General features: G+C 51.2%; 1 protein-coding gene across 1 annotated transcript; it reads right to left on the bottom strand.

Moving 5' to 3' along the window:
- Nucleotides 1–428: 428 nt before the first annotated feature.
- On the bottom strand, nt 429–5,507 carry BMP10 (bone morphogenetic protein 10). The gene is made up of 2 exons (XM_054396647.1): nt 5,174–5,507; nt 429–1,372 (listed from the first exon to the last, which is right to left on the bottom strand). The coding sequence occupies exons 1-2, from the start codon at nt 5,505–5,507 to the stop codon at nt 429–431; spliced, it is 1,278 nt and encodes a 425-aa protein (XP_054252622.1).
- Nucleotides 5,508–26,022: the final 20,515 nt, after the last annotated feature.

Below are 26,022 nucleotides of genomic sequence, written 5' to 3'. Positions count from 1 at the left end.
ACAAGGAACAGCAGGTACCAGCTGGAACCCAGGAGGTTCCACCTCAACATGAGGAGACACTTCTGTGGTGTGAGGGTGCTGGAGGCCTGGAGCAGGCTGCCCAGAGAGGTTGTGGAGTCTTTTTCACTGAAGACTTTCAGGCTCCATCTGGATGTGTTCCTGTGTGCCCTGCCCTGGGTGACCCTGCTCTGGCAGGGGGGAGGGTTTGGACTGGATGATCTCCAGAGGTCCCTTCCAAGCCCTCCCATTCTGTCATTCTGTGACTCTGCATGACTTGCCCATTCCCCACAGCAGGAAACATACAACATCTGTACATGCCTCATTAAATAACCTCATTAAATAGGAAATCCCAAATGTACAAATTTACAAACAGAATCATTAAATACTTCCCCCCCGTGCGCTCCCCCCGCGCGTGCCCTTCCCTCCTACTATCTGCAGCCGCACTCTGACACCACCATGCCCTCGTACTTGAACTTGTAGGTGACCACCCCCGCATCTAAGTAGAGGATGGAGATGGGGTCGAGTTTGGTGGGCACGCAGCAGGCCTTGGAGGCTTTCTGGGGGTTCTTCAGGTGAACCAGAGTCTGGACAATGGCGTGCTTGGTGGGTGTGACATGCTCGGTCAGGGGGTAGGCGCACACCCCGTGGCACTCGTAGGCTTCGTAGCCTGCGGGGGCGATGATCCAGGAGTCCCACCCAATCTCCTTGAAGTCGATGTAGAGCGGAGTCTTCTTGCAGTAGTTGCCTTTGGCGTTCCTCCGGATGCGGGCGGTGGAGTCGTAGATGATGTTGGAGCGCATCTGGAGCAGCGCCTCCTCCCCTGGCTGCCCGTGGAAATTCCCAACCTCCAGGTTCTCCAAGTCCAGCAGCTGCTCGTGGTCTATCATTTCGTTCAGCTCTTGCTTCTCCTCTTTCTTGTCGTTGCTTTGGTCATCGGAGAACACAATCAGCAGAGGCACGTGCTTGGCCTCCGAGTTGATGTCGATGTCCAGCTGCCCCTCCCCATTCTGCTCCTCCCCTTCCCTGCTCTCTATGTGGACTTCCAGCCGGTGCGTGGTCAGCCCTGCCCTCCGCCAGCGCCTGATGGCTTCGGTCACCTCGAAGGTCTCCCACTCGCTGCTCGTGCCATAGATGTGCCTGGATGCCAGTGGCATTATTTTCCTCTCTTCTCCTGCCCCCAAAGGGTCATTTTCCAGCACTTCAAAGATAGTGACCTTCCGGTCCAGCCCGTGGTAGAGCATCTGGTCCTGCTCCACCAGGGTGTAGAGCCTTAGCTCGGCCATGACGATTTCCTCGTGGTGAGGGATGGAAATGTTGAAGAGAAGAGGGTACCTCCGAATTCCTGTGACACCAACAGGGTGGGAAGCCAAGTCTGGGAATGAGAAAGATCAAATATCTCAGAAGGGTCAATCAATGCATTCAGCAACACATCGACTGACATAGAGTGGTTTGGGTTGGAAAGGACCTCCAAAGCTCATCCAGTCCAACCCCCCAGCAGTCATCAGTTATAACCTCCACTAGAGCAGGTTGCTCAGAGCCTTGACCCTGACTTGCTTGGTTTCAGTCAAATGGTTCCAGGAGAGGGTTTTTTTTCATCATGTCCCCAGACCATACTTGGGAAAGAGGCCTAAGGACAGCAGAATCCCAGACATGCTAAAGACCATAAACCTGCAGTTATGGATTCTCCTTCTCCTTCTATCCCCATTCCTCCCAGAGCCTTCCTTGTCACCTGGAAGGATTCCATACTGAAAATGTGCTGCCTAAACCTGGAATCTAAACCACTTCTAGGTTGCTGCACAGCAACTATTTAATAAATGAGGGACAACATGCGTGGTTGTGGGAGAGGGAGAGAAGAAGGATGTGGCACTGGAGTGACCATGACCAGGTGACATAAGCTGCACACATGAGGCTGGAGCTCTGGCTGCTTGGCCTGTCCATGTCAGAAGTGTTTCCTTCTCCTGGAACGTGCCTGAGAAACTGAAAGAACCAAGCACCAAGGGAAGAAAGGTTGCTTTGGAAGATGCAAAGGCACCTGGTTAGGAAGGGCTGGTGTTTAACATCCCATGTGAGACACCAGCCAACAGAAATCCTGCCACAGACTCAATGGGCTTCAAGTGAGCAGCCAGCCAGCTGTGTTCAGCCACTTCTGGCAGCTTTAGTTAATAAAGTATCTAAGCACACAACATCTGCCTGCCAGCCAGGCTGTCTGTCCTGCCTGCACTCTTTGTTTGTACACAGGCAGCCTGCACTGCCCAGGCGATCGCTGAGAGCTCTGCTGCTGAATTGCTCTGCTGGATGCTCATAACTCAGAGACAGATTAGGACACAGGGAACAGTTCTGCAAAGGTGAGCTATTTGCAGCCTGTTGCAGCCCTCATCCCTGGCTTCTGCAGTTTTGGTGTGTTTGGAGAGAAATGGCACTGAGAAAGCTGCAAGGTTTGGCCGTGCTCTGTCAGCACATTCAAGCAAGCAGCTACCTACAGCACAGAGCTTGTCCTGCTTCATTTCAGTTTGGGGATTTTGAAGCACCTGCTTTTGTCTTTCTTTTTTCATTTTGCTCTTTTGTCTGTTCACAAGAGCCAAGAAGTGATTCTGCCTCCATTTCCCTACCTGCCTGCTGCTGAAGCTGGGAGCTGGATATGCTCTGCCCAGCACCAGGGTGGGAGCAGACTGTGAGCTGAAGACTGTGAGCTGTTCAAGCTCAGCTATGATCTCCATACTGGAAGTAATCTCTGGGACTTCCTAGACCTTGATAAGCTAAAGCATGATTAGATGTAATGAGAGGGTGGAGGAATGCCACTGGATCATACCACAGAGGAGCACAGGAAGCAGGGGAAGGCCACACCATGAGTATGAAGCCAGGTGAGCACTAGCAGGGTGTGAGAAGGGTTCATTTCCAAGTCAGGATGTGACTCTGCTATTCAGCTAGAAAGTTTATAGGGTGAAATGTCACCTGCTGCTAGCAGCACACTCCTAGGGAGGCCAGGAAGGGAAATCTGAAGACCAGATGAAAAGAAAAGCTTCCCTGAAGAGCTATAGTCAAGTTTTAAGAACTGATTGCAGAGGGTTTAACCCATGGTCTGTGGGTTAAAGCAAAGAGCTAACTGCAGCCAGGCAGCAAGTGGTGTTCCTACAATTAATGGTTTCCTGGACAGTAATGAAACTACCATTGCCAATTTTCATCAGGCAGGTGAAAAAAATAATCACTCTGTGGTCTGTTTGTGTTGTCCTGATCATTACCAGTAATTAATCTCTCTGTCAAGAGAGCTCTTCAGCAGGAAGTGGTTGGACAGACTTGCAGGACTCATAACAAACACTGAACCCTCTGACTGCCTGAGCTCCTGAAGCAGTCTGACAGGACACCAGCAGACTCACTTCACATCTTGCTGGTTTGGATGGGAGGAGGTGAGAGAAATGCTGAAGCGACAGCAGGTTAAGCCACATTTACCCCATCCAGTGCAGGCCTTCTGCAGTGATGAACCAGGCACTAAATGTCACAGCCACAGAAGGGCACAGAGCTGTCAACCACCCTGCCTGTGACTGGGGACTGGGCAGTCTGCACCACTGCTGGTGCTGCAAGCCTGACCTTAGGGTTTGCCAGTGGAATGATTTCAGATTTAAGTTGCCAACACCACACTGTATTTAGTTCTTCAGCACACTGCACTTGGCTATTGCACCCACCTGGAGGCATTCCCGTGTGGTCTGCTCTAGGTGACCCTGCTCTGGCACAGGGGTTGGGACTGGGTGATCTTCCAAGGTCCCTTCCAGCCCCTAACATTCTGTGCTTCTGTAATTTGAATCCCATTTCCTTTTTCCCAAACAGCACAAAACCAGGAGAAGAACCATGATGTGTTCCTGCAACCTCTTCATTGGTGCTGATGAGCTGGGATAGGAGTGAGGGCAGAGTGGCAGCTGTGGAATGGGTTTGCCACCAACCTCTCAATAGATTTCTCCAGACTGGAGAAAAAAGAGTAAGTGTAAAAGATTTAAAGTATGATCTGGTGCCTCTTCAAAGCATAAACCTGCTGCTGGTGCCTGGCAAGAGGGACAGAGCAGAACAGAGCTTTGAGATCTTCTCTACACATCTTACTGTGGGCCAAACCTGATGTGACTTGCATGCAGCCTCTCCTGATAATTCACCAATTTCAAATGACAAATGTTAGAGAAAAAGCAACAAAGGCCTTGCTTAATCATTGCTACTTATTAATTACTTAATTAGGCCAGCAAAGAGTAAGAGAAGCCCCATGGCAGTTTGAACAGTTGGATGTGCTCCTGAGTAATTAAAATTAATCCAAGCACTTGTGTTTGCCAGGTGGGGGAAGCAGTGTTTGGGAGTCTTTAGTTGAAAACCATTTTTACTAGGAAACACTGAGAGAGTATTGAACGTTAACACTGAAATAGTTTCTTCTCCTCAGTGATCTGAGAGCAAATGCTGAAGCTGAAGCATGCAAGGGAACTACCTGCGGCCACAATTAGGCTTCTTCAGCTTCTTTTGGGTTGGAGTTTGTTGGCTTTTTTTGTTTGGTTTGGGTTGGGTTGGTTGTTGTTTTGGTTTGTTTTTGGTTTTTTTTTTAATGTGTTTTGATTGTTTGATTGATTTTGTTTTCTTTTTTTCAATAGGAAATGTTCCACCCAAAGTAAAACCTAAGGAATATCTCAAATTCTGCTTCGTAATTTGCTGGACTCTGATCAGATGAGAAAAGGGAGAAAACATTATAGATCCCCTGAGGATCAGCAGTGAGAGGCCAGGAACAGAAATGGTCAAGGTCATAACAGGAAAATATTGCACCCTGAAGAGTGTGCCAAAGCTTTTCTTGCCTTACTCTCAAACCTTGCTAAGGCACCCATTTGGAAATTCAATCAGCTAATGGCAGCTGATGTGCAGCGCTCTGGGGGACCATGGAAATGAGGCACCCCAATCAGACTTGGTGCTGCCCAAACATGAAAAGAAACATCTTCCCCCCAAGCCTGACAGCCTGGAAAGAGAAGGAGAAGGCAACCATGGCACAGGAGGGGGGATCAGGGTGACCCTGGAGCACACAGCTGCCCGTTCCCAGTGCCATCCTCACCAAAAGGCCTTTGCTGCCCTGCTCTGCTTCATGCCCAAAGCCTGGCAGAGCCATTTCCCACTGACCACCACAAGGCTCATTACCCTTCACTGCCACAGCTCCTACCTTCGTTTTTGAAGCTCCTGATGATGTTTGCAGATGGCATGGAAGTCCTGTCGGTGGCAAACCTGTTGTAGAGCTCTAGCATGTACTCTGGGGGGTCTACCTTGACTGATTCGTGCAGGGGGATGTCAGAGAGGTTCAAGGTCTTCAAAAAATCGTTTTTCATGTTCTGAAGCAGAGTGTTGAAGTCGACACCATCCTGCTCTGAGAGAATCTCATCGAAGAGGGGCACGTCCTCCTCCAGGGAAGAGTGCTCCAGGCTGAGGATGGGGCTGCAAGTGGCAAGGTGAACCAAGAGGGAGAGGACAGCCCACAGCTGGAGGGCTACAGAATCCATGGCGTGGCTGGAGCCTCCGGGCGCGCTCCACAGGCTCTAGCTCTCGCATGGGCTCGGCGGCGGTTTTATCCCCTGGGTTGTGCACTGCTTGTGTCACAGAGGGATGACAAGTTTGGAAGCTCTTGTCTTGAAGCTTGTGATCCGTCCTGCCTGTCTGCCCCTTCCCCCTCCCCAAAACCAGGTCTCGGTAATTGGATATGGCTCGCTCTCTGCCGTGGTCGCCTTGCCTCTCTTATCTGCTGGAGTGGAAGCTGTGCACCAGATTTGTTGCTATCTCGCAATCCCCCTTCCCTTAATGAGCATTTTGTAAACATTCTGCACTAGGACACTTGGAGATAGGAGAAGTTTCTTCTCAGAGAGGAGCTGCCCTTCCTTTCTGCCTCCTGGTAGCCGACTTCCTTTGCTGTGCGTGAGCAGCTCCCATCCACGCAGCCCTCCGGCTCACATGGAAATGCCTCAGAGCCTCCTTCCCAGCCCACCAACTCCACACAAAGGGCAAAGATCAGCTTCTGCAAGGTAGCAGCTCTGCCCTCTCAAGACTCATCTTACAGCTAAGCCTTTACACTGGAGTTGCAAAGGAAGTTCTTTGGGAAGAGGTCCACATAGCATGGGAGAAGAGCTCAAGGTTGGTTGACACTTGACTGACCATGAGCCAGCAGTGCCCAGGTGGCATTCTGGTTTGTATCAGAAGCAGGGTGGGCAGCAGGGCCAGGAGGTGCCCATCCCCCTGTGCTCAGCACTGGGGAGGCCACACCTCGAGTGCTGTGCTCAGCTCTGGGCCCTCACTGCAGGAAGGACATTGAGGGGCTGGAGCCTGTCCAGAGAAGGGCAATGAGGCTGGAGAAGGGCCTGGAGCCCCTGGGCTAGAGGAGCTGGGGGTGTTCAGGCTGGAGAGGAGGAGGCTGAGGGAGACCTCATTGCTCTCTCCAGCTCTCTGAAGGGAGGTTGGGGTGAGGAGGGGACAGCCTCTGCTCCTTGGTGGCTAACAGGAGCAGAGGAAATGGTTCCAAGCTGCACCAGGGGAGGCTCAAGGCTGGAGATCAGGAAATATTTCCTCACTGGAAGGGTTCTCAGACACTGGAATGCTCTGCCCAGGGCAGTGCTGGAGGCACCATCCCTGGGGGTGTTCCAGCAGTGTGGAGCTGGTGCTTAGGGACATGGTTTGGTGGTGACCCTGCAGTGCTGGGTGCAGGGTTGGAGTGGTTGAGCTTGGAGGTCTCTTCCAAGCAGATCTATCCTGTGATTCTATACTAACACCATACTGGACTCACAAGGCCCTGAACACAGAGGGACAGATGAGCTCAAGATGAGTGAGGGCCTTCCTCTCTTCCTTTTATCTTTTCTATGTGATTTGGCAGGTTAGAATTATCCTTAATTTAGCCACAGCACTGACAAAGAGGTTATCTAACAACAACTGAAAACACACAAAGGCCAACAGCCTGCTCTGCCTTCATCTTCACACAGATTCCAACAGCTCAGAAGCACAACCTGGGCCATGGGGAAATGATTTTGTGCTCAAATTATTTACTGTTCCTTTTTGGTTTTTCTTTAGTGTGCAAATGTCAACAAAATGGAGCATTGCACACATGAAAACTGATCCGGTTCCAGTAGAGCATTGTCCAACCAACCCTCCTCATGCCTCCCAGGCTTTTTCCAAGTGCCTTTGTTTTGGCAACAGGGGCAGAGCTCAGCTTGCTCTGCCCCAGCAGCACAGCACTCCAGGTAAGGAAGCATTTTGCCTCAGGACTGCTGCAGAGTTTCTCCTTGCAGACATCAAACTCTCCACCACCACTGAACTGCTGAATGTTCTGGACTCTGCTTTTCCACAGTGGAAAATCCACTGATTCCTTACTCCATCTGTGCAACCCTCTTCCTGCTGCAATAGCTCAGCTCTGCCATTGCCACAGGTGGACACAAGTCCAGCTGACTTCATCAGGATGATGCTCAGGCCATGCCTGCTTTGAATTCATCCTCTGTTTGCTCCACAGTCAGCAATGCCCTTGTGACAGTCACCTGCAGGGTTGATGCCGTGGAGTCAGACCATGATTCATGGAATCATAGAGTGGGAGGGCTTGGAAGGCACCTCCAGAGATCATCCAGTCCAAAGCAGGATCCCCCAGGGCAGGTCACACATCCAGGTTGGCTTTGAAAGCCTCCAGAGAAGGAGACTCCACAGCCTCTGTGGGCAGCCTGCCCCAGGGCTTCACAAGGCCTCTTAACCTCATTCCATTCATCTTTTCCTCTTCTCCACGTGGACAACTTGACAACAACAGCTAAACACCTTCATTATGAGCAACAGTGAGGTTCCTGTTAGTGCTGCATGGTGTTAGATCTTGGAGCTTCGGATGAGTCATTCAGATCCCCGGTGGAGCCCATGGCTGTCTGTGCAGGTTTACCCAGCAATGCTCTCTGCAGCCTGGCCAAAGGCTCAGCTCTGGATCTTGTGGCTTTACAGAGCTAAGCACAGCAAACTGTGGGAAATTCAGGAGCTGAGTTCAGGGCACTTCTGTTGATGAACTTGCAGAGATGTGCAGAATCTTCTGTTTGTGGTGATTCATCACCTGACTGTGGGGAACTAAAGTCTGCACTGCCATAGGAACTGAGATTAACATCAAACCCCCTGAGGACAGGCTTGGCTTAACTCTTTCATGCTCTTACGAGGAGCAGCTGAGGGACCTGGGGTTGTTTAGGCTGGAGAAGAGGAAGCTGAGGGAGACCTCATTGCTCTCTACAGCTCCTGAGAGGAGATTGGAGCCAGGTGGGGGTTGGGCTCTGCTCCCTAGTTTCAGGTGATAGGAGGAGAGGAAATGGCCTGGGATTGTGTCAGGGGAAGATTAGGTTAGAGATGAGGAAAAATTTCTTTGCTGCAAGAGTGGTCAGGGATTGGCACAGGCTGCCCAGGGAGGTCGTGGAGTCCCCATCCCTGGAGGTGTTCAAGCAATCTGTGGCCATGGCACTTGGGGCCATTGTTTGGTGCCCATGGTGGGGTTGGGTTGCTGGTTCTGGATGATCTCAGAGAGCTTCTCCAACCCAACCAATTCTGTGATTTAATGATTCTATGATGCACAAGACTGACTGCTAAGAAAAGGAAAGCTCTGGGACAGCTTCTCACAGCCAGCTGTGCAGGGAAGGTTTGCCCAAGGCCAGAGGTTTCACAGATCCAAATGCAGAGGTTGTTAAATGGAAGAGCTGCTGCTTGCTGGAGAGCAGCAGGTGCTGAATACATGCTCAGCACATCACAGCATGTGGCCTTCTCCTCAGGCCTTGCCCGTGTCTGGTTCTCCTTCTCAGCCAAGCACAACCAATGGTGTGAGTGCTTGTCAGCAGCAGGCTCAGCAGTATGGCACAGCTCCTCCTGGGCGTTTGGGGCTTTCTATGAGATTTAGAGCTGAAGGGTTTGGCTTTAATAGGTTTGTCCTAGCATTTGGATGGCACTGAGCTCTGCAGCTGAGTCTCCTTCCTCACTAGCAACACTCTGGCTCTAGTGAGGACTGCACCTGCTCCTTCATCAGACACCAAGTGAAATTCTTCTCACTGCAGTTTGGTTAATCCAGGTGATCAATTCCACAGCCAGAGGACTTTTTCTAGGGTCACTCCACTTTCCTGTGAATCAAAACCTAGCCTGCTGAGCCTCTCTGGTCTGCTGGGTGACAAATCTGAGCAGCATTACTCTGGCTGTGCTGGCAGTGATGCTGCCTTGGAGCTCAGGCTGAGATCCTGACCTCTGCTAGCCCTGCTAAACCCAGGCAGATTTTGGATGAAGTTGTGGTTTCACACCCTGCAGACATCAGTGTGTAAAGCAGCAAGCAGTGAGTGCACAGGGATCTGACAGGTCCCTACCCCACAGCTGTGTCCTCTTGGCTGGGTGGCTCATTAGGGACAGGATTGCAGCTCAGACATTCCAGCTGCCTCTGCAGCTTCCACCCTGCCTTTGATAACTCCTTGAACAGCAGCACCCTGCAGGGCACTGTAGCCTGCTGGCTTCCCCACAAAGCAGTCCAAACTGACTCCACTGAGACCCTGCTGGAGCTTTGCCAGGTGAGAAATACCCACAGAGAACATCTGATAGAAAAGCAGCTTCCTCTCTCCCTGGGCTGCAGGATGAGGAATTTAACACAGTTTGGGTTTTCCTCCAGCTAAAGGAAGTTTACCAGAGGGGTTTAGTTCATGTCACTGAAATGAGGAGATTTGTACTTTGGGTTCTTTTCCCCCTCCCCCCCCACATGCACTGCAATCTGCATTGGACCACAGAGTGGTTTGGGTTGGGAGGGACCTTAAAGATCATCCAGTTCCACTCCCAGTTCCATGGGCAGGGACATCTCCTACTAGACCAGGTTTATGATTCTAGGTTGCTCTTCAAGACCTGGAGCCTCCATAACTTCTCTGGGCAACCTGTTCCACTGCCTCACCACCCTCCTGGGGAAGAATTTCTCCCTCATGTCCAGGCTCATTCCAGCTTCTTCCAGCCTGAAGCCATCAGCCCACATCTTCTCACTCCATGCCCCTCTCCAGCTCTCTTGTAGCCCCTTTCAAATGCTGCAATACATTCACAGTAATTATCCTTAAAAAGAAATTGCTCTCAAAAAAAAAAAAAATCTGTGCTAAATAGATGAACTGAGGCAGCTGGAGAGGGAACATTAATCAGCATCACTGTTTAATTGTTATTAAATCTGTAGCATGAGCAATGACCTCATTTCATCAGCAATCAATGGTGCATCAGGCAGGCAGAGCTACAGAAAGGTCTCCTGGCCCTCACTCCTGGGAAGCTTCTGTTTGCTTCCCCAGTTAGGGTGCAGTTACAAAGTGGAAAGTGTGGCTAAAGAAACCCCAAGGTATGCACTGAGCCTGGCAGTGCCAGGGAGCAACATCCCACACGAGGAGGATTGCAGGAGTGGAAGATCTCTGCTGTGAAGAAAAGCTGAGAGCCCTGAGGCTGTTTGGTCTGGAGAAGAGAAGGCTGAGAGGGATCTGATCGAACACAAACCCCATGAGGAGAGGCTGAGGGAGCTGGGGGTGTTCAGCCTGGAGAAGAGAAGGCTCAGGGCAGACCTCATTGCTGCCTACAACTACGTGAGGGGAGGTTGTAACCAGGTGGGGGTTGGGCTCCTTCTCCCAGGCAACCAGCACCAGAACAAGAGGACACAGCCTCAAGCTGTGCCAGGGGAAGTTTAGGCTCAAGGTGAGGAGAAAGTTCTCCACAGAAAGAGTTGTTAGATGTTGGAATGTGCTGCCCAGAGAGGTGGTGGAGTCAACATCCCTGGAAGTGTTCAAGAGGGGACTGGACATGGCACTTGTTGCCATGGTTTAGTAGTCATGAGGTCTTGGGTGATAGGTTGGACTTTGATGATCCTTGAGGTCTTTTCCAACTTTGTTGATTCTGTGATTTGATCAATGTCTATCAATAGCTGAGGGGTGGGGGTCAGGATGAAGCTGCCAGGCTCTGTTTGGTGGTGCCCAGTGGTAGACAAGGAACAATGGGGACCAGCTGGAACCCAGGAGGTTCCACCTGAAGATGAGGAGAAACTGTTTGTGTGAGGGTACTGGAGAGCTGGAGCAGGCTGCCCAGAGAGGTTGTGGAGTCTCCTTCTCCGGAAGCTTTTAAGACTCATCTGGATGTGTTCCTGTGTGCCCTGCCCTGGGTGACCCTGCTCTGGCAGGGGGGTTGGAGTGGATGATCTCTGGAGGTCCCTTACAACCATTGTGTGGTTCTGTGATTCTCTGTACAGCACTGCTCAGCAAGAGCTTTGTCCTCCCTGCCAGAGCTGGCTTCTGGTGGAGGTGGCTCTGTGGATTGGACACTGTGGGTTGGACACTCTCCACTTCTGCCGTGGTAAGAACTGGAGGAGACAACAGCCCAGCAGTCAAGGGGAGACCTTTCCTACAGGCAGCAGTAAGCAGCTGGGGCCTGAGCGTGGTGCAGCCAATGCAGCAGGAGCCAAGGCTGTACAGCAGCTGCTGGGAGCAGCTCCCTTCTCAAAAGGCTCAGTCCTGAAGCCTGTGGGGCTCCAAAATAGACTCTAATCTCAGGCACCCCACAACTTCCTTCAATCTGATGCATCCACGGCTTCTTCTGTCAAGAGGCAGCAGAAGAGCACAGGTTGGAGCAGGAATGTGTGAAGCCAGCTTGGTGCTGAAAGGCTGAAAAGTGAAGCAGGGCTTTGGGAAGTGTCAGGGTCGATGATATGAGAGGTGGAAAGGGTGTGATGCTCCTCTGGGTGAGAGGAAGTGGGGAAAAAGAATGTGAAGTGGTTTTGAAGCATCCTGAGCCCTCCTCAGGCTGATTTTCAGAATGGAGGACAAGTTGCTCTCACTGACTCAGGGCAGACTGGGATGTGGAACTTTTCCCAGGAAACAATGAGGGTGAGGCTCTGGAACAGGCTGCCCAGGGAGGTTCCGGATGCCCCTCCCTGTTCAAGGTCAGGTTGGATGAGGGCTTGGGCAACCAAGTTTAGTTGAGAGGTGTCACTGCCCATGGAACGGGGGCTTGGAGGAGATGATCTCTGAGGTCCCCTCCAGCCTGAGCCAATCTGTGATTCTATGACTTGCTTCTGTGTCCTGGGCTCTCTGAGCATGATAAAAGGATAGTTTTATCAGTGGATAAAACGAAAGTTTTTCTGTTAGTTATCAGAGAATTGTCAGGGTTGGAAGGGACCTCAAGGCTCAGCCAGTCCCAACCCCCCTGCCACGGGCAGGGACACCTCACACCACAGCAGGTTGCTCACAGCCACCTCCAGCCTGGCTGCAAAAACCTCCAGGGATGAGGCTTCCACCACCTCCCTGGGCAACCTGTGCCAGTCTCTCACCACCCTCATGGGGAAGAACTTCTTCCTAACATCCAATCTGAATCTCCCCACTTCTGGTTTTGCTCCAGGTTGAACTTGATGATCTTGAAGGCCTTTTCAACCTGGCTGATTCTGTGATGATTCTCTGAAAATTTACCCTGGGAAACCCCCAAATCCTTTCCAAGATCTGTGTAAGTGAAGCTCAAGGCTGCTCTCTGGTCAGGACCCCACAAGCACCTTTCAGGGAAGCAGGAAGGTGATGCTCCAGCAGCCATCCCAGCACGTGATGTGGAGTTTTCCAAAAGACAGGCATGAATTATGACCAAAATGCTCCACCATGGTCTCTGTCAGGAGATAGCTGCAGCATGAGGTAACTGTTGGGTGTGATATGGCAGATAAAGAGGAGTGTGACACTGACAGTGTGATGAGCTTGCAGTGGAATAACTAAAATTAGTTCCCATTCCTGCATCTGCCCAATCCTTCCTCCTGTGTGCCTCGCTCCATGGCTGCTCTGGATTTCCTTCCCATAAATGGGCTGTTCCCAGCAGCTCTCCAGTCTGATTTCAGCTCTCACTGCAAAATGGGAAGATAATATTTAAGGGAAGAGCAGAAATGTGGCAGTGTCTTACAGCCAGCGTGACTGAGAAAGAGGAAACAGGGAGGAGGGAAGTCACTGTGCAGGAGCAGGGGCAGGGACTGCTCAGTCCCCTCTGAGCCAGAGCTGCTGCACTGTGCACCAGCAGCTTTCATAGAATCACAGAACATTAGAGGTTGGAAGATCTCTCCAGAGATCACCCAGTCCAAGCCCCTGGCAGAGCAAGGATCACCCAGGGGAGTCTTCACAGGAAGAATTCCAGGTGGGTTTGGAAAGTCACCAGAGAAGACTCCACAACCTCTGTGGGCAGCCTGCTCCAGGGCTCAGCACCCTCACACCAAAGAAGTTTCTCCTCATGTTGAGGTGAAACCTTCCCTGTTCAAGTTTGTATCCATTGTTCCTTGTCTTATCACTGTGCATCACCAAACAGAGCTTGGCCTCATCCCTTTGCCCCCCACCCCTCAGACATTGATCAGATCCCTCTCAGCCTTCTCCTGTCCAGACTAAACAGCCCCAGGGCTCTCAGTCTCTCTCCATAGGGGAGATGCTCAAGTACCTAGATCATCCTCATGGCTTCCCTTGGACTCTCTCCAGCAGGTCTCTGTCTCTCTGGAACTGGGGAACCCAGATCTGGACAGAGCTTTATGCAGGAAGGCAGCAAGACAACCTCTTCCTTGGTTGTTTCCAGGCAAGAGGAAAGGATGGGCTCAAACTAACAAGCAGGGTATGACCCCTGCCTGCACTGCTGTAGGCAATCCTCTGTCCTCTCTCCCTCCTTTCCTTCTAAGGTGGCAGAATCCAGGCTGCAGGGAGTGAGTCCACCAGCCTGCTTTTGCACCAATGCAACCTTGCCTGGCTGCAGACAGAGGGTGGTAAGCAGAGAGCCTCAAGCCAGTGCAAAGCCTCAGGAACTGAAACAGAAAGAAAAGAGCTGGAAGCAGGTTAAAATTGCCTGCCTGGCAGGGTCCTGTCAGTCACATGCAGCAGATGCACTGCAAGCTCTGGGCCTCAGCTCCCAGCTCTCCGTGTGTTGATTCCACAGCAGTTCTTTGGAAGAGTTAAATATTTGCTTGCAAACATTGAGAGCAATCATTGAGAGCAATCATTGAGAGCTATCATTGAGAGCTATCGTTGAGAGCTATCGTTGAGAACAATCATTGAGAGCAATCATTGAGAGCTATCCTTGAGAGCAATCATTAAGAGCAACCATTGAGAGCAATCATTGAAAGCTGTCATTGAGAGAAATCATTGAGAGCAATCATTGAGAGCAATCATTGAGAGCTATCATTGAGAGCAATCATTGAGAGCAGTCATTGAGAGCTATCATTGAGAGCTATCATTGAGAGCAATCATTGAGAGCAATCATTGAGAGCAATCATTGAGAGCTATCATTGAGAGCTATCATTGAGAGCAATCATTGAGAGCAGTCATTGAGAGCTATCATTGAGAGCAATCATTGAGAGCAATCATTGAGAGCAGTCATTGAGAGCTATCATTGAGAGCTATCATTGAGAGCAGTCATTGAGAGCAGTCATTGAGAGCTATCATTGAGAGCTATCATTGAGAGCTATCATTGAGAGCTATCATTGAGAGCAGTCATTGAGAGCAATCATTGAGAGCAGTCATTGAGAGCAGTCATTGAGAGCAATCATTGACAGCAGTCATTGAGAGCTATCATTGAGAGCAATCATTGAGAGCTATCATTGAGAGCTATCATTGAGAGCTATCATTGAGAGCTATCATTGAGAGCTATCATTGAGAGCAGTCATTGAGAGCAATCATTGAGAGCAGTCATTGAGAGCAGTCATTGAGAGCAATCATTGAGAGCAGTCATTGAGAGCAATCATTGACAGCAGTCATTGAGAGCTATCATTGAAAGCTGTCATTGAGAGCAATCATTGAGAGCTATCATTGAGAGCAATCATTGAGAGCTATCCTTGAGAGCAATCATTAAGAGCAATCATTGAGAGCTATCATTGAGAGAAATCATCGACAGCAATCATTGAGAGCAATCATCGAGATCAGTCATTGAGAGCAATCATTGAGAGCTATCCTTGAAGAGCAATCATTAAGAGCAATCATTGACAGCAATCATTGAGAGCTATCATTGAGTCTCAAGAAATCTACTGGTTTAGGCTGAGGGCACTGGGGGTGTTCAGCCTGGACAAGAGAAGACCCCAAATGTATCTATGAGCTGAAAGGATCCTTCAGGAAGGCTGCAGATTGACTGTTCATGAGAATCTCTAGAGACAGGCCAAGGGGAATGGTTTGAAGCTGAGGCAGAGCAGGGTTAGAGTGGAGCTGAGGAAGAAGTTGTTGAGTGTGAGGGTGGTGAGAGTCTGGCACAGGCTGCCCAGGGAGGCTGTGGCTGCCTCCTGCCTGGGGGTGTTGAAGGCCAGGCTGGATGAGGCCCTGAGCAGCTGAGTCTGGCTGAGAGGTGCCCCTGGGCATGGTGGGGTGTTTGGAGGAGATGAGCTCTGAGTTCCCTTCCAACCTGAGCTGTTCTGGGATTCTATGATTTGTCTCCACTCCTATTATCTCACTGTATGGCTGCATGGACTAAAGAATGAAAGTACTAAAGACTGAAAATATTAAAGTCTGAAAATACTAAAGATTGAAAATACTAGAGACTGAAAATACTAAAGACTGAAAATACTAAATATTGAAAATACTAAGAAATGAAATTACTAAAGATTGAAATTACTAAAGACTGAAAATACTAAAGACTGAAAGTACTAAGGATTGAAAGTACTAAAGATTGAAAATACTGAGGATTGATAGTACTAAAGAATGAAAATGCTAAAGACTGGAAATACTAAAGAATGAAAATACTAAAGATTGAAAGTACTAAATACTGAAAATACTGAGGATCAAAAGTACTAAAGATCGAATACTAAAGATTCAATACTAGAGATTGAAAAATATTTCAATAATAAGATTGAAAAGACTTCAACACTAAAGTTTGAAAATGTTTAGTAGCTGCAAGGCTCAGAACTCAGTGATTCAGTCTGGCAATTCAGACCTGGTGAGACAGGCTCAGAAATGAACCAATTCCTATCTGACGTCTTTGCCTAGGAAGTGGCTGTGCTGCACAGCTCAGGAGCAGCAGGGAAGCCACACTAATACCAGGGGGGGCTGACTCTGCAGCCTTCTTATCACACTTGCTTCACAGAGCAGTTTAGCACAAAAAGGTCAAGAGAAAAGTTCTAATTTCACATTTTTGAAATTCCTGCTCTCATCACCCAGTTATTTCACGGAGCTTTGGTATTCCTGTGGGTGTCAAACATTAGGCAGCTCTCTGAGCAGCCTCAGTGACACTGACAAAAGCAAGAGCCCTGCACAAAACTCCACAGAAACCTCCACTCTGCTTTCTCTTTCCTTGTCTGCTGGGTCCAAGAGAGCTGCTTCAGGAATTGCCATTCCTGTCCTTAATGAGAGCTCCGTTTCCATACTCCCACAGCCCTAAACCAACACAGTTCTTGGGGACAGTCACTGAGCACAGCCTCTCCTTGCTCTTTAGGGCTATAGATCCTTAATCTTCAGCAGTGGGCTGGAAGAAAACAGCCTCTGCTCCCCAGAAACTCTTGCTGACAGTTTTGATTAATGGCTTGAAATTATTTAATTGACAAACTGAGTAGCAGTGAGGGTGACAGAGCCCTGGAGCAGGCTGCCCAGAGGGATTGTGGAGTCTCCCTCTCTGGAGATATTCGAGACCCACCTGGATGAGTTCCTGTGTGACCTACTCTAGGTGGTCCTGCCCTGCAGGGGGGTTGGACTGGATGAGCTCTGGAGGTCCCTTCCAGCCCCTGGCCTGCTGTGATTCTGTGGTTAAAGCAGGGGGAATATTCTGTGGCAATGTTGGCTGAGGTCTCAGCATGAGATGGTAATTACACAGTCCCCAGCTTGTAATCTTATCAGCAACACGAGGGAAAACTGGACAAGCATGTCTAATATTTGCTCTGTTTATTTGATGTGAGGGCTGGGATCAAATGGGAAAACAAGCTGGATGCAACAGGAGGAGAGAATGATTCAGGGGAAAGTGCTGGATAAATAGTTAAATACAGCTTAAGAATTCAAGGATCAAGCTGGGCCGGGTTTCAGTCTCTGAACTTGGTGCTTGGAATGACACTGGATAAAGCAGAGCTGCCAGCAGTTCCTCTCCTTTAAGTCTGCCATGCAACTGAGCACCAAATTTTGTCTTTCCTGTCTCTTTTTAATGGAAGGTGTAGAGAATTTCTTATTCACGTTGGCTTCAAATGCAGCAAAAATTCCAGCAAAGCTCTGGTCCTCTTACTCTGGCTTCTGCAACTTGATTGAAGAATAAATGGTGCAGGGCCCCATGGACCAGTGCCCCAATGACCAGTACAGGCTGGGAGCTGACCTGTTGGAGAGCAGCACAGATGAAAGTGGGTCCTGGTGGGCAGAAGAATGCCCATGATCAGCAATGTGCTCAGGTGGCCAAGAAGGCCAAGGGCATCCTGGGGTGGATTAGAAGGAGTATGGTTGGTAGGTCCAGAGAGGTTCTCCTTCCCCTCTGCTCTGCCCTGCTGAGGCCACATCTGGAATATTGTGTCCAATTCTGGGCCCCTCAGGTCAAGAGGGACCTCAGGGAACTGTTTGAGAGAGTCCATCCCAGAGGCACAGAGCTGCTGCAGGCAGTGGAACATCTCCTGTGAGGCCAGGCTGAGGGAGCTGGGGCTTGGAACTGGGAGCAGAGGAGCCTGAGGGCTGCCCTCAGTGCTGGGGATAAAGCTGTGCAGGGCTGGAGCCAGGCTCTGCTCAGGGATGGCCAAGGACAGCACAAGGGGCACTGGGGGCAAGCTGGAGCAGAGGAGGTGCCAGGGGAACAGAAGGGAAAACTTTGTCCCTGTGAGGGTGCTGAGCCCTGGAGCAGGCTGCCCAGAGAGGTTGTGGAGTCTCCTCTGGAGACTTTCCAGACCCACCTGGATGTGTTCTGTGTGCCCTGCCCTGGGTGCTCCTGCTCTGGCAGGGGGTTGGACTGGATACTCTCCAGAGGTCCCTTGCAACCCCTCACACTCTGTGAGTCTGTGGTGGTTTAGTGTGTTCAGAACACACCTGTAGCCAGCAGGGCCAAGGGATTCTATCAAATGCTGTTAACAGCTCACCTCAGGAGGCCACTGCTGAACTCTCCTCACCTGCAAAAGTCCTACAGATATCCCAGAGCAGCAAACTGGAGCCCTAACTGCTCTCCAGCTTTACCTAGCACACCAAAACTGTGACTTCATCCTGGCAACTTGTGAAAAACAAACCACAAGAGGCAGAAAAAGATGAGGGTCTGAGGTAACAGCTCTGTGCCAGAATCTTTACAGGCAGGAAACTTACCTTGCTGGTACACAGGCAACATTCTGAGCCTATTTCAGTGGTGGCTGAGGCTGCCCCTCCCAGGCCCTCTTTATACTGCTCTGACCCCTGTGAGGCTCAGCATCAGGACAACACATTTTAGCTGCAGAACTTTGACTCCCTGCCCACGGGTTGGACTCCAGCACTGCTAACACTATCACTCTTGTTGCACTGTAGTTATCTCCTCCACAGCTGTTTGACACCTGTAAGTCATGCACAAACACTCCCCTATCTGAAGGACCCCACCCCTCACTTTGAATTAGCAAGACCCCCACATTTGGGGCTGCAGCCTGAGGGAGTCTGGAGCCTGCCTGGAATCATGCTGCACATCTCCAGTTTTTCTGGGAGCAGCCTGGCAGATGGCAGTGTCCTGTGAAGCGTGGATGGAAGCTTATCTCAGTGAGAGCAGGGAACAAGCCCCTGGCAGGCTCTGGTGTTAAAGGGCTCAACTTATCTGGGATGAGTGGCAGAGAGCCCTGGCTCAGCTCTCAGTGTATTGCACCCAGGGACATTGCTTAATGTGCTGCTGTCAAACACCTCCTGGGGTGCTCAGGGCAAGCTTCTCAATCAGGGAAGCTTCCTTAGGTGAAAACAGCTTCTGCTTCCTGTCAGAGGGGATGGGAAAGGTTGGTGGCTACCACTGCTGGCCCAAGCCTTCATGTCCTGGTGGTTCAATTTAAACATAGCTTTTAAATACTTAACAACCCTTGCAAGCTGTACAGTGGTGCCAGCAGGAGAAAGAAAGAGGACATTGCCCATCATGACTGTCCTGCTATGCATGGCAAGGGTGGGTGCCCTGGGTCCTACCTGGGAAGTGCCAGGCAGGATTTACAACCTGAAATTGGATAAAGGCCTCAGCTGCCTTTATAGAATCACAGAATCAGAGAATCACAGAGTGGTTCAGGTTGGAAGGGATCTCAGAGCTCATCTCCTCCAACCCCCTGCCATGCCCAGGGACACCTCTCAGCCAGACTCAGCTGCTCAAGGCCTCATCCAGCCTGGCCTTCAACACCCCCAGGCAGGAGGCAGCCACAGCCTCCCTGGGCAGCCTGTGCCAGACTCTCACCACCCTCACACTCAACAACTTCTTCCTCAGCTCCACTCTAACCCTGCTCTGCCTCAGCTTCAAACCATTCCCCCTTGGCCTGGCTCTGGACACCCTCAGGAAAAGTCTCTCTGCAGCCTTCCTGCAGGATCCCTTCAGCTATTGGCAGGCAGCTCAGCTCTAAGGTGCCCCTGGAGTCTTCTCTTCTCCAGGCTGAACAAGCCCAGCTCCCTCAGCTCTCCTGGAAGTCATCTGAATTACAAGAATCCCCTCAGAGAAGTTCATTGCACTGCTTTACTTCTCTACCCTCTCATCCTGCTACCAGCAAATGCAAGGGGATTTTTGAGGCTTTCTCCCCATAAGCCACACAAGGATTTCTTTTATGCTGCCTGTGCTTTTCTATTGCACAAGAAGCAGATGGAGCAACTTGAGGTCCCCATTCAATAGGTCTGAATCCCCTTCCTCTCTTTATAACTGAATAAAGTGAGAACTGCCAAGTCACTGAGCTGAGAGACAGAGTCAAGAAAGAACTTGCAGGATAGGAAGAGAGATGCTGAAAGCAACATCTGAGTGGCCATGCTGAGTGCTAAGAAGAGCAGGAGCTGCCTGCAAGGAACACAACCCTGGCTACAAACCTGCAGCAGCCTGCCAGCCCCTCTCTCCCCTGGTTCCCTCAAGAAAGCCAAAGAAGGAGCCAGGAGCCCACAGTTCCCCTGTGGGTTCTGCATGCCTGAGGGAGGAGCTTGGCTAGGGAGCAGAGGCAGCTGAGGCTGGATAAATTCACTTGGTGGCAACAGGGCTGTGATAAGGGGAGGGAGATAAGAAGAATGCAGGAATGTTGGAGCTTCCTCCCTTACCTGTGCTCAGGGCAGTGTGTGGTTGGGGTTTGTCAGGTTTAGCTTTCATCTGTTGCTACTTTACTCTTCTGAAAGAGAGAAGGCTTCACTCCTTCAGGTGGGATCTTGTAAATCTTTGCTGTTTGTGTTTCTAGAACCTGTGAGTCTTTGATTAATAAACCTTGTGCAAGGGCAGTGTCTGACTGGGACACACATACACTGAAGAGGAAAAAAGACAAATATTAGGACATCAGAGAAGGGTTCAGTTAGTCACCAAAGAGGACATAATGACCTGAGGTGAGAAACATCCCACAGGCTTGGAAATCAGAAGAAAAAATTCCAGTGCTCTGCATCCTGACCTAGCATCTCCTTCCTGGGGAACAGCTCTCAGGTTCACAGAATCAGAGCATCATTTAGGTTGGAAAAGACCTTCAAGATCACAGACTCACAGAATCACAGCTCACAGGAAGTTAGGGGTTGGAAGGGACCTCTGGAGATCTTCAAGTCCAACCCCCTGCCAGAGCAGGAACATAGAATCCAGCACAGGGCACACAGGAACACATCCAGACAGGGCTGGAAAGGCTCCACACAAGGAGACTCCACAACCTCTCTGGGCAGCCTGCTCCAGGCCTCTGGGAGCTTCAGAGTGTAGAAGTTCCTCCTCATGGTGAGGTGGAACCTCCTGTGCTGGAGTTTCCATCCACTGCCACTTGTCCTATCCTAGGGCACAAGTGAGCAGAGCCTGTCCCTGTCCCTTCCTTCCTGACCCACAGCTCTCAGATATTTTATAGACATTGATCAGATCCCTCTCAGCCTTCTCCTCTCCACACTAACCACCCCCAGGGCTCTCAGCCTCTCCTCCCCAGGCAGTGCTCCAGGTCCTTCAGCATCCTTGGAGCCCTTCCTTGGGCTCTCTCCAGTAGATCTTTGCCCCTCTTGAACTGGGGACCCCAGAACTGGATGCATCACCAAGTCCAACCAACAACTCTACTCTGCAAGGAATCATTTTATTTTATTTTTGAGCTAATGCCAGCAACCTCTCACTCAGTAACAACCTGAGGTTCAGCTTGCAGGAAGCGAAGGGTTAACTGCGGAGGGTCCTGGAACCGTTTGCCATCTAGCGGTGAAGGAAATAATCCTCGGCTCCTGGCTCCAGCAGGAGGCAAACCTGCTCCAGCATCACTGATTACATGCTTGGAAAAGTTGGTGTGGGTCAGTGGGGGAGACAGAGGCTGCGAAAGGAGAGCTGTGCAGAGCGCATCTACCTGCCCCGAGCTCAGCTCCCTGCCCCGAGCTCAGCTCCCTGCCCCGAGCTCCGCTCCCTGCCCCAAGCTCAGCTCCCTGCCCCGAACTCCGCTCCCTGCCCCGAGCTCAGCTCCCTGCCCCGAGCTCAGCTCCCTGCCCCGAACTCCGCTCCCTGCCCCGAGCTCCGCTCCCTGCCCCGAGTGCAGCTCCCTGCCCCGACCTCAGCTGCCTGCCCCGAGCGCGGCTCCCTGCCCCGAGTGCAGCTCCCTGCCCCGAGTGCAGCTCCCTGCCCCGAGTGCAGCTCCCTGCCCCGACCTCAGCTGCCTGCCCCGAGCGCGGCTCCCTGCTTCGAGCTCGGCTCCCTGCCTCGAGCTCCGCTCCCTGCCCCGAGCGCAGCTCCCTGCTTCGAGCTCGGCTCCCTGCCTTGAGCTCCGCTCCCTGCCCCGAGTGCAGCTCCCTGCTTCGAGCTCCGCTCCCTGCCCCAAGCTCGGCTCCCTGCCCCGAGCTCCGCTCCCTGCCCCGAGTGCAGCTCCCTGCCCCGACCTCAGCTGCCTGCCCCGAGCGCAGCTCCCTGCTTCGAGCTCGGCTCCCTGCCTCGAGCTCCGCTCCCTGCCCCGAGCGCAGCTCCCTGCTTCGAGCTCGGCTCCCTGCCTTGAGCTCCGCTCCCTGCCCCGAGTGCAGCTCCCTGCTTCGAGCTCCGCTCCCTGCCCCGAGCTCGGCTCCCTGCCTCAAGATCAGCTCCCTGCCCTGAGCGCAGCTCCCTGCCCCGCTGGACGTCAATCTGAAATCCGAGGCAAACACTCAGGTTAGGCACCGTGATCCAAACAGACAGCAGAGGTTCTTCTGCCTGGAACATCTCTTTCTTCCTGCACATGGATCACAGACTCATTTTGGTTGGCAAAGACCATGAAGTCCAACCACTAACCCAACACCCCCAAGTCTGCTGCTAAAACATGTCCCTAAGCACCACATCTCCACAGCTTTGAAATACCACCAAGGATGAGGATTCATCCATGCCCCTGGGCTGCCTGGGCCAGCATCTGAGAACCCTTTCAGAGAAGAATTTTCTTCTAATATCCAACCTAAGCCTCCCCTGGGGAGGCTCCCTGCCCCGAGCTCCTCTTGTCCTGTCACTTGTTACTAGGAGAAGAGACCAACCGCTACCTGGGTACAGAAACTTCCTTGCCTTTCTCTGGACCCGCTCCAGCCCTCAATGTCCTTCTCAGAGTGAGGGGCCCAGAACTGACCCCAGCACTCAAGCTGTGGCCTCCCCAGTGCCCAGCCCATGGCACTGCCCCTGCCCTGCTGCCCACACCTTGCTGCTCCAGGCCAGGCTGCTGGTGGCTCATCTCCAGCTGCTGTTAACCAACACCCTCAGGTCCTTTTCCTTTGGGCACTTTCCAGCCACTCTGCCCCCACGCCTGGACCCTTCCTGGGGTTGCTGTGACCCGAGGGCAGGACCCAGCCCTTGGCCTTGTTGAGCCTCAACCCATTGGCCTCAGCCATGGATCCAGCCTGGCCAGGTCCCTCTGTAGAGCCTCTGACCTCCACCAGCTCAAGACTCCTACACAATGTAGCATCATCTGAGAACTGTCTGAGGATGCCTCAGGCCCCTTGTCTGGAGCACTGCTAAAGAGATTGCAGAGCACAGGCAAAGGAGTCATAGCCTGACCCTGGCAAATGCTTTTGTCAACTGGGAATTCTGGGGAGGTGGTGGGGGGCAGGTTCTCAAAAAAGATCTTGGAACAATCCATGGCACAGGTGATGAGACATCTTGGTGTCCTTGGTAGTGAGGGTGCACAGAGGCTTCCTGCCCACTGATATGTGTAAGGATCAAGAAAGGTTAATTGCAGCAGAGCTGAAGATGTGGCTGGAATCTGTGCTAGTTCTGCCCTCCCCAAATGCTCCACATAGTTTAGCTGCCTGTCAGTGTGCATCCAATGATACCATTGCTGGGATTCCAGGCATGCCTTGAAAACAACTTCCAGGCTTTTTCCAAAAGCTGGGAGCAAACAATCAGCACAATTCTGACATCCCAGCCGAGGATGAACCTTGGCTTAGCTCACAAAAGCTACCAATGCACACACAGAGATCCACTCAGGCACACACGGAGAGACATCCACTCAGGCACACACAGAGATCCACTCAGGCACACACGGAGAGACATCCACTCAGGCACACACAGAGATCCACTCAGGCACACACAGGCACATGCCCAGTGTGCACTCTGCCACATAAAACAAATTCCCCACCTCTCATAGAACAAACCTTGCTCAGAATCACAGAATGGTAGGGGCTGGAAGGGACCTCCAGACATCATTGAGTCCAACCCCCTGCCCCAGCAGGATCACCCAGGGCAGGTCACCCAGGAACACATCCAGGTGGGTTTTGAAAATCTCCAGAGGAGACTCCAAACATGTATATTGCTTTGATGGAAAGAAGCTCTTGGGAGGATCAGTTAACTCTGAAGATGTTAAGAATCTACCCTACAGGGTTTTCATCTTGGGGAGGTAGATTTAGAAGAAATTCTTGACAGTGAGGGTGGGGAGAGACTGAAACAGGTTGCCCAGGGAGGTTGTAGATGCCTCCTCTCTGGAGGTGTTCAAGACCAGGCTGGATGAGTCCTTGAGTCACCTGGTCCTAGTGGGAGGTGTCCCTACCCATGGCAGGGGGTTGGAACTGGGTGATCTTTAAGATCCCTTCCAACCCAAACCATTCCATGAATCTATGAATTCCATACTGATCCTCTCTTCTACTCCAGACTCCTTCTGCCAACATGTTGTTAGGATCTAATACTTTCTTCCTCATTTTCCTGACAGGTCTGAGTTCCAGCCCTGGTAGGACCCCCACAGCCCTGCCCCTCTTCTGGTGCAGGTGTCCCAGTGATGATCTCAAGGTGTTAGTTTTGTGCTTAAGGCTGCTGAGCTTCCTCTCGTGCACTCTGCAGATTGCCCTCAAGGGGGTGATGAGGGTGATGAGTCCAGACACTGAATCCAGGCACTGAGTCCAGACACTAAGCTTTGCTGGCTGAACACAACCCTCCCACTGCTTCCCAGAACGGTTGCCAGCTGCTTCCTACTTAGCAAACAGCTGCAGCCCTCTGTGGCGCCCTCCTGTGGCAATCAGTGGGAATTTCCCACTCATCCCAGTGGGAACTCTCATGGATTGCAGTGTAAGGAGATCCTTAGCAGCAGCCAACCCATAACTGCCGGTACCTAAGGAGCACTGTGACAGCAGCTGCTTTGCATCACATACAACACATCTAAGGGATAAATGAACGTGTGCCTAAGTGATAAATAAAACCAAAACTGGGTATTTCCTTCTGCTGGGGAAGATTCAGTCCAGACTCTCTGCTGACAGGCTGGGGATTTAAAGACTGAAAACATTTTCAGGCTGCAGTTATTTAAGGCAAGAGAAGGACCATTTCTGCAGGGACACTTTAACTCCTGTTGGTGGTTTTTACTTCCTTGGTCTTTCCCTCTAGCCCAGCAATGGCATCCACCAGATTGCAAGATGACTAAACCAGATCAATCGTAGGCTAAGGCAGGCACATAAAACGTGTGGTAAAGTGTGGCACAGTCAGCAAAGAAGGGAATTGCAGGAAATAGGATTGGCAAACTACAGCATCAAAGAGATAAAATATCCAAATTCTTTCTCCAGTGAGTCCTTTTCCCTGCTTTTGTTCAGAGCTGGGTGCTCTTTCCCGTTTGACCTGCACTCAGATAAATTCCTTCTGCTTTGCAGCCATTTCTAGCATGAGCTCTGAGATACCAACAGGCTAGGCTCAAGGTCTGTTAATTCAGAGCTGTGATCTGGCCATCCATGTGCTCCTGTGACAACAGCCCAGAGAACAAGGGCATGGTTTGAAATGAGAGCAGAGCAGATTTAGACTGGATGTGAGGAGGAACAAGTTCTGCACCAGGAGGCTGCTGGAACACTGCAACAGGTTGCCCAGGGAGGTGGTTGAGGCCCATCCCTGGAGATCTTCAAGATCAGGCTCAACAAAGCCTGGGCAACCTGATCCAGTGGAGGATGTCCCTGCTGAGTGCAGGGGGGTTGGAATGGATGACCTTTGGAGGTCCCTTCCAACCCAAACCCTTCTATGATTCCATGTGGGCCATGTGTTGTAGGAGTCTTCCTGTGCTTCCTTTTCTCTTTGCCATGAGCCCTATCAGCTCAGGCACAGCAAGGTCACAGCAGATCGCCCTGCAGGGTGCTGCATGGGACAGGGTTTGCTGTGAGCTGTGCAGGCTGGCACTAGATGTGTGTCAGAGCAGCTGGAGGCTGTAGCATTATTTAACTAAAGCTCCACAGAGCAGCTGAAATGCAAACACTTTGCTCACAGGCCTGACTGAAGCAGTGGAGCTGTGACCTAGAAGCAAAGCTAGAAACTATCCCCCATGTCTGAGTACATGAAGGGCAGAAAGAGCACCTCCCTAGCTCAACCAAAATGAGATGGCAGAGAATTGATATGGAGGCCTGTGGGGATAAGGGATTGGGTTGTCTTGTACCCTCTTAGTAGGCTACACTTTCAAATGCTAGTGACCTACGATGCCTTATGCACTATGAACAGTATGCAAGCTTCTGAACTGTATGCTAATGGGGTGTGCTGCCTAAGCAGTGTGGAGAATTTACTCTGAGCCTGTATTGG

This window comes from Indicator indicator, chromosome 38, assembly GCF_027791375.1.
Source record: "Indicator indicator isolate 239-I01 chromosome 38, UM_Iind_1.1, whole genome shotgun sequence".
NCBI lineage: Eukaryota > Metazoa > Chordata > Aves > Piciformes > Indicatoridae > Indicator > Indicator indicator.
This window is presented reverse-complemented; position numbering and strand designations above follow the sequence as displayed.

Bases quoted from the DNA above. Each gene is read 5' to 3' on its own strand.
- BMP10 (XM_054396647.1), bottom strand. From the start codon at position 5,507: ATGGATTCTGTAGCCCTCCAGCTGTGGGCTGTCCTCTCCCTCTTGGTT. The intron at 1,373-5,173 runs GTAGGAGCTGTG...TCTCATTCCCAG, and splicing joins CAGGAGCTTCAAAAACGAAG to ACTTGGCTTCCCACCCTGTT.